Source organism: Lipotes vexillifer, unplaced genomic scaffold, assembly GCF_000442215.2.
Source record: "Lipotes vexillifer unplaced genomic scaffold, Lipotes_vexillifer_v1.1 scaffold482, whole genome shotgun sequence".
NCBI lineage: Eukaryota > Metazoa > Chordata > Mammalia > Artiodactyla > Lipotidae > Lipotes > Lipotes vexillifer.
Window position 1 is genome coordinate 206,717 of NW_006796247.1, and position 8,880 is coordinate 215,596.

Genomic DNA, 8,880 nt, shown 5'->3' on the forward strand with positions numbered 1-8,880 from the left:
GAAAGAGAAACAAAATTTTCATTCACACGTTGTTTCACTCATTGAACCAAAATTTATCAACTACCCAACAGATTTGATCGCAGCCCTCATACATTCTAGAGAGGTAAGTTATACATTTCAAAACACTGAGAGTGGGCTTCCCTGGTGGCGCAGTGGTTGAGAGTCTGCCTGCCGATGCAGGGGACACGGGTTCGTGCCCCGGTCTGGGAAGATCCCACATGCCGCGGAGCGGCTAGACCCATGAGCCACGGCCGCTGAGCCTACACGTCCGGAGCCTGTGCTCCGAAACAGGAGAGGCCACAACAGAGGCCCGCATACCGCAAAAAAAAAAAAAAAAAAAAAAAATTGAGTGTGACATGCCTAGTATTTAAACCCAAGTATGTCTGACTCCAATATCTCCATACTTTCAAAGCCCACCCACGTAAAAAATAGTGAAGACAAAGAAAGCTCTCAGGTTTAAAAGAAAAAAAAAATCTCACAGTTTAAGTGACAGTTTCAGAAGAGCAGAAGCTAGACTGCGAGGGAATCATCATTTAACAAATATTTTTTGCGTGCTAGACAATAAGAAAATGTACAGTACAGATGTAGTCTACTTGTCAGAAAGTTGGTCATTGAAAAAAGCAGAGATATAAGGTACCTGGAAAGCAGCCAGCTGACAGATGTATATACAAGCCAGTGGCATCCTGAGCATGTTTCCAGGTACAAAGTAAGAAGCAACACAGAAGTTTAAATTATACTAAAACACAACTTATATTCCCTGATGAAGCAGTGTTTTGGATAAGGTGTAAGAGATGATTTCAGGAAGAAGAAAAGGCAAGGCAGGAGGCAAAGTTTTACTGTGCTGAGCAGAAATCCCCACGTGAGGGTTGATTAGTCATCCTTATTGAGGAAGATCTAGTCACAAAGGCCACATGCCTTTCTCCTGCAACCTTGAGCTGTCCAGAACCAGAGAAAGAGGACAGTGGGGACTGGCACATGGGCCAGGTTTGGGATCTGTCAAGGACAGGGGGAAAAGCATCAATGAGATGACTAACCTGGGCTGAGACAAGTGAACCTAGAGATGGACTGGGTAGAAGCAGAGGTACCTAAGGACGATGTCATTGCTAACATCACAGGTACAAACTCTTCAGTCTGCCCCACAAGAAAAGTTCTCCACAATCTTGTCCACACTGACCTTTTCAGCCTGCTTCTCATTACTTTCCTGACACCAAATTATTGTAGCTACCTGAATGTTATCCAGGAATTTCGGCTGGCAAAGAAAAAGGAGGCAGGCAACTACTAGAACCAAAACTAGGGGGACTTTTATAAGGCTGGAGGTGGCTATTCAAATCAGAATCTGAAAGAGAGGGCAAAGGAGTGCACCCCACTTGCTGACACTGACTTAGGCTAGCACAGTTCTTAAAGACCACCTATTTGACAGGGGAGCACAGCAGTGTTTTCTAAGTAGAAACCATGGCTCTGTTCAGAGTTGCAGCTGAAGGAGGACTCCTCTCATTACAAAAGCAAAGGGGTCTAGCTCCTGGGAAGAGGGAGGCTGGGAAAACACTGGGCAGAATGTTAGGCCCTGTACAAGTAGGTTAAGGTTCAAGAAAGGGTTCTATTTTCATGGAACTGAGAAGCCCAGGCTCTGACTGCTAACTGAGGGAATCAGACAAAGGACAACAGTGTGAAGGGCATGCAGGTGCCCAGAGACTAACACCAAATAATGTGCTTGGGGCAGCAGATTCACTGCAGAAATGAGTTCTAAATTCTTTTTTTTTTTTGGCACCGCCGAGTAGCTTGTGAGATCTTAGTTCCCAACCAGGGATTGAACCCGGGCCCTCAGTAGTGAAAGTGCCAGATTCTAACCACTGGACCATCAGGGATTTCCCCTAAATTCATATTTTTGAATGATGGACATCATGATAAGTATTAGAAATAAGAAAATGAGTAAAACTCTCTGCCAGAAACAAATATTTAATATACATTGTGATTAATGACTGAACAGAAAAAAAAGGAAATTACTATTGGAGATGAGTGTGTGTGGTGACAGAGAACTCTTCCCAGAGGGCATGATACCCAAGAAGAGTTTTGAAGGATGATAAGGAGGTTACCAAGCACACAAGGAAAGGGGCTCTTTCTCTTCAAGTGGAGAAAATGACACATGTAAAGAGATCAGTATCAGGAACAAGGCAAAACAGGATGAAATTATATATTAGAGGAATAAAAATCTCAGTCTTATACCTGAGCTGTATACAAAGGGTGAGGAATGCTGGCATGAGATTAAGTCAAAGAGAAAGGGAGGGGCCAGACTGAAAAAATTACATATATAATATGCAAAGGAGTTTGGATTGTATCTTATAAAGTGGCTGCTGGCCACACTGTGGAAGTATTAACATAGCTCCAAGAGGGCAGTACCCCAGTGCACAGAACCCTGGCCCTCAGAAAGCAACCATATTTGCCCAAATATGGGGCAAGTGTGCAGGGTATGGGGCTCAAGGAGGAAGCAATGGGCCAGGACCAGAGGCTGAGGCATGCTACTCATTGCAGCAAGGATGGCTTTGACACTCACATGCTTTCCTGACTCCCTGCTGTTCTGATGCTGTGATCTTAACTCCTGAAATGTCTGCCATCCCTGTGAACTAGAAACCTACCAGTCCTAAAAGCTTACCTGCTTAAAATCATTTTATCAGCAAGGTTTTTCCTGCTTCCCAGGCATTGTGAGCTCTCCCTCCCTTACAAACTCACAGCACTGTGCAACTTCCCTTGGTTATTTATCCATATACTCCAACTTGAAGATAATTATTTCCCCAACTAGCCTGTAGGATCTCTAAAGACAATGACAATATTTTACTCTATCGTAAATGTCTCAGGACTCTACTGACCTATGTGCACACATCCCTGGGAGCATATAGTTGGTACTCTTCCATGCTGAGAGTTTTTAATGAGAGAATGATAAAGAGTACCAGCATTTTCTCTCTTATCCCAAGCAATTAAGTTTGCACACTTAAAACTGCAAACTCACATGCACTGTACTCCACAAAGTAAAGGAACTCCTGGCCTACTCTCCTTAGAAAGCAGTTGAGGGAGCTTGCATCTGTGGTCTTCCCCATGATTCAAGCAGCTAACCAAAGTTCTTCTTTCAACTACATATCCTTTAGAGTGCAGGTGGATCTAGTAGGTGATGTTCTGGCAACCTTTTAAGATCACCCCATTACACCATCTGCTTCAGTGGACACTGGCATTCATTAAATTCTAGTTTATTTTAATATCTGTATTTTTTGTCCTCATGGGAGTATACAGATATAATCCACATAAGGACCTGGAAAATTAGCATTATGTGTTTCTAAACTAATACTTTGAACTGACATACTTTCTCAAAGTTCCTATCCTGAATGAAGAATTTAATCAAATATAGAAAATAATGTAATAGCAGTTCTAAACAATATAATAATTACTTCACAAATAATGAATGTCCTGTGAAAAATTTTTAGATTTTGAAATTTTTGTCTTGCTGTATTTTCAAAGTATGCTTCTGTGTGCTAAATCAGCCTACAAATTAATTTTAACATGATATGTCTACAGAACTTAACACCACACTATCAAAATTACAACCACGTAAGATTATGTAGGTATGTGAATATGGACTACAAAGGAAGATAAAAATTATAAATGGATAGATGAGGGGGTAGGACTGTGGATAACTATTAGTTAAGTTTTTGGTTTTGAGTAATTGTTATATAATTGTTATCTGTACAATATTTTTAAAATAAATAAAGTGCTAAGGCCATAAGGTTGTTATAAAGTAAACTGAATCCATGAGCAACACAAGAAAAACTGCCAAGCTGTCTCACTTCATATTTCAACAATCACATTTAGCAAATATCACTATTTACATTTAGCAAATATCACTATCTCTACAAAGCTTTTCCTGATCCTTATAATTTTATGTCATCATTCCACATCCTTCCAACTAGTCAAGAAGTGGAAGTGGAAACTATCTGCATGCATTCAATTAATACCCAGTATTACCACCTGAGCTTTCACACCCCAGGTTCATTTTGTAAAGTACAGTCCTAAATTTAAAATCTAACTCTATGTAAATCTAGCCTTTCCTCATCATACTATCTGATTCTTTCTTTTTGGAAATTAATTAATTCATTTGTGTTTTAATTCTAGTACTGGTACTTTAACTCATACCCATTTCATTATTTTAAGTTTTTTTTTTAATGTTGGTCTTCTAGAATGAGGCTTAGATGTTCAAATAGAACAATTAACTATTTCCAGAGGGAAATAAAGTTTTCTCTCTGCTGATAACATTGGGAAATCTACCTAAAAATCATTAACATGTAATTTTACAATTAATTTTTCATTTACAAGTTTTTAAAATGTGGATTTAAAATCTGATCATTAACACATATGGAATACGTGCTACATTTCTAACTTTCACTATGTAAAATTAATCAGAAATATAGCAGAAAAAGGATGCTCTGATTTTTGCCTCTGAACAGTAAGTACATATAAGAGCCCTAATGTTTTATCAGACCGAAAAAAAGATAACGGAAAATTCTAAATTAACAATGTCAATATTACTACTAATCACAAATGTTCTTTGCAGAGGGACATGTTCTTCATTTCTGACAATTCACAAATAGTGTTCAAAAACTATTTCCCCACATCACAAGCAAATAAAGGCACTACTTGACAGACTATATTTTTTTCACACATTAGTTCAAATATCATTGTGAAATTGAATGATTCTTTTTAAGAAAGAAACTGATTTGTTTGATAGATAAATTAGCCAACAAAAATCACTACCTTCACAAACACTTCATGTTAATAGGCATAAAGTCAGTCTCAATGGATTTTTAAAATTAATCCCTCTGATATTTTACCACATTCAAATAATACTCTAACCCAGAAGGTAGGCAACCCTCCACGACACAAATGAGGAAACTGAACTCCTAAGATGAGGTGACACAAATTCCTAGTCATAATGTAAACCAGAGCCTTAAATTCATTCACAGTAGACCCTCAACTTCCTATTAAGTTAATTTATTACAGTAACAAATAGGCAATCAGCATAATAAGTTCCACAAATTTAAGTTTTTTAGAAAGACATACATTCTACCGGAAAAAAATGCTTTCAATAAAAAAGAAAAAGACTTTGAAGGTAAATTTAACATCAAACTTAGAACTCAAAATACACAAATATAAGCCATGCCTAAAACACCATCATAGTTAAACAGATGTGAATAAATGGAATTTATACATATATTAATGAAATAAGGTTGGTCAAAATACATCTCTGTTGTGAAAGGTTGACAAGTTTTCAGACCAATGATAAATTTTATTCTGGGCCAAATAAAAAGAAAATACACTTGGTCAGCAGAAAATCTGCTGAGGAATAGCTATGTATGTATGGCACTAATTGGAATGAGTGTAGTATCTTCTGCTACTTCAAAATGATGTCTGAAAGATTAAAAAAAAATCCTGAAGCACAGTTCTACCTCAGCATACACATTCAATGCATTTCTACCTAGGCTGGCTAAGGGAAAAAAGAAATCTATATATATCACAAAACATTCTTTCACAGCTTATTTTTTATTGTGACTATATGTAAATTGCACAACATTTGGAAAAGCATAAAGAAATTATCTACAACTCTACCATCAAAAGACAATTGTTATCTTTTTTTTAAATTATTTCCTTCCAGACTTCTTACCAAGACTTCTTATAAAGGAGAGTAAAAACTCCAGCTTGTAACTTAACATTACAATATTGCAGACATTCCCATTATTAAAAATTCTATAGGCTTTTTAAAGCACTGCTTCTCATTTTGAAATTAGACTTCTTTTTAGGTTATGTGAAGAATCCAAGTGGACCCTAAAGCACATGTTAGACTAGTAACACTGACTGCAGTTCCACCACAGACTGCATCAGGGTTCTTTGGGTAAGAAATATAATTTTTAAAAATTAGGGAATTCAAATCCCATACAATTCCTGAGTTTTCTGGCAATGTATACCTAAATGACCCTTACTTTATCAATTTAGTAAGCTCAAGATTAACAATGATAGGGTCTTCCTTGGTGGTGCAGTGGTTAAGAATTCGCCTGCCAATGCAGGGGACACGGGTTCAAGCCCTGGTCCGGGAAGATCTCACATGCCGCGGAGCAGCTAAGCCCGTGCTTCACAACTACTGAGCCTGCACTGTAGAGCCCACGAGCCACAACTACTGAGCCCACGTGTCACAACTACTGAAGCCCGTGCACCTAGAGCCCGTGCTCCACAACAAGAAAAGCCACCACAATGAGAAGCCCGCGTACCGCAACGAAGAGTAGCCCCCGCTCTCTGCAACTAGAGGAAGCCCACGTGCAGCAACGAAGACCCAACGCAGACAAAAATATTTTAATTTTAAAAAAAGATTAACAATGATAATCAGTTATAGCTATTTGTACTTTACCCTTTTCAAAACTCCTGTGTACTAGCATTTCATTTTCATCAAGCTAGGAAATAGGTATGTATTATCTTATCACTGATGTAGAAAACTAAGGTACAAAGAAATTAAATGATTTTTTAAAATTTACCCGATAAACAGGAGGACTAGAAATCAGGTCTTTTAAATTACCAGCATCATTTCTATTTGTGTTTGTCTACATTGATGTTTATATAACATGACACTGTGAAAGAGAACCATGTTAAAATGCTTTGGTAAAAACTGAAATTAGACTTAAAAAATAAGGTAATGTTGCATGTTTAATCAGACCAGGTTTAAGATATTCTAAAAGCAAGGCAATTATCTCATTTGGAGGGGAGACGTTTAACTGGTTCTATACTGTTCAAAGATTTTTTTTAAAACATGATATAAACAGTTTCAGATCTTGAAATAAGCAAAATGGTCAGAATATTCTGGTAATGTAGTTAGAGTTCTGTATCAAGCTACCTTATTTTTTGTGTGTCTTAGTTTCCTTATATTTGAAATGGAATAACAATACTTATCTCAGATGGATGTGGTGAGGATTAAGTGAGTTAATAGACATAAATCACTTAGGGCTGTGCCTGCCACAAAGTAAGACCCAATCAATCAGTGTTAGCCATATATAAGCCTGTTTTGCTTTTTCTACTAGGAGAAAAATAGAAGCACAGGTTCTAAAACTTAAATGGAGGAAAGGATTTCACACTAATTTATTAAGTGCTGATGTTCAAGAATTCGTTTAAGGCAATGATCTAACTGAATGCTGCCTAGATCTGAAAGAGGTCAGTTTACCAAATACATTTTTCCCATTTACATTTTACTTCCACATGCCTGTCAAAGTTTCAGCATCTTCACAATGACAGGCTTATGGCCATGATTCCATACTTTACTGAAAACCATATGAGAGCAACATTAAGCTGGACTTAAATGTGGAGATCAACCCAAACCCCAAACCCAAAAACCAAAACCCTTCCCAGCGATAAGTGACAATCCAATCCTTATCCCTCTCACTGCAATAAAATGCAGTGAAATGCAATGGAAAGACGTGTTCAATAACTGATGCCAAACTGTTTCAAAAAGCGCTTTTCGCTGCCTGAAAAAAGTACTTAAAAAGGGGAGGAAATCAGCCTGGCATTCTCTTTCCATTATGATTATTCATTAAAGTTTTTTTTCAAGGATTATTGACGGAAAAAAGTTTTGTCACTTTCTGTAAGGGCTTGCCCTTTTAACACGGAACGCTCCATTTGGGCAAGAGTACGCTGCTTTGGGTCCCAGACCCAGTGTCTGACCCAGGCAATCTAGACCACCATCCTGAATAGGCAGGGATTGCAAAGAGCATGTTCTAAATCCAACACTCAAAGATAACCAGAATAAACTTCATTCGATTTTGAACCTGAGCACATTGACAAAAGATGATAATTATCATCACTTGCCTTCAATGGATTTAAATGCTATTTAATTACCTTGCATTTCTACTCTGTCCATCCATCCATTTAGCTTAACATTAGGGGTCGCATCTCCAAAACTTCTTTTCCTCTCCAAGACTTTTCCCAGTAGAAGAATACAATACCCAAAAGGAGGCCTTCACAGCAAGGTCTCAATTCCCTTTTCAGAAAAATGAATGGGATTCCCCAAAAGTAAAGCCGCGCCAACTTGGGGGACAACAGACGGCCCATCTCAGCAACTCAACCCAGCGAGTGCGGGGCCAGGTCTGGCCACGCACCGAAGCGCACCGCACCTACCCCGCGCGTCTGCAGATTCATTAACGGCCCGGACACCCGGCGCCCCCACCGCCCCCCACCCCGGGGCTCCGCGCGCCGCGCACTCCTCGGGAACCACTCACCTTGCTGGGCTCCGGCGTCCTCGAGCAGCAGGAGCAAGATAAGTAAGAGGAGGAGGAACAGAGGCATGGGGAAGGAGGAGGGGGAGGAGGAGTTGGAGCGGGGAGGGAGGGGGTAGGAGCGGGAGAGGGGGATCGCGGCCCGGGCGGGGGCGGCGGCTGCGGCCCGGACTAGGAAACGGTGAGGGCTGTGCCCGGCTCTCACCACCGCCCGGCTCGCCATCGCGGCGGCCGGCAGTCCGCCTGCATAGTGCGGGCGCCCCGGGGCCGCGGCACCGGGCGAGGAGGCAAAGGCAGCGGCAGGAGAGTGAGAGGCAGCGCGCGCTTCGCCCCGCTCCGGGACCCCCTCCGCCCCTCACTCCGCGAAACCTCCTCCTCTTTCGTCCCTTCCCTCCGCTCCCCTCCCGGAGACCCCAGGCCGGAGCGCAAGGGAGGGGAGGGAAGGAAGTGGAGTGCTCGAGCCGCGGAGGGCAGCTGGGGGACGCGCCTCCCGCGCCGCGTTCCTCGACCCGACCCCTGCCCACCGCGCTCGCCCCGGACTCCGGCTAGCTGGCAGGGCGGTCGCCCGCTCCCTCGCGCTCCCTCT

General features: G+C 40.9%; 1 protein-coding gene across 2 annotated transcripts in view; it reads right to left on the bottom strand.

Annotated features, from left to right (window-relative positions):
• The window catches only part of DCBLD2 (discoidin, CUB and LCCL domain containing 2), an 88,655-nt gene extending 80,121 nt beyond the window's left edge, over positions 1 to 8,534 (bottom strand). Inside the window, exon 1 of one of the 2 annotated variants that reach the window (XM_007468399.1) lies at positions 8,298 to 8,369. In XM_007468399.1, the coding sequence (XP_007468461.1) occupies positions 8,298 to 8,364 (67 nt within the window). In that variant the 5' untranslated portion in view covers positions 8,365 to 8,369. Of the gene's footprint in view, positions 1 to 8,297 lie in introns of both variants that reach the window. The other variant, XM_007468398.1, reaches the window with a different exon arrangement.
• Between the last annotated feature and the right edge of the window lie 346 nt (positions 8,535 to 8,880).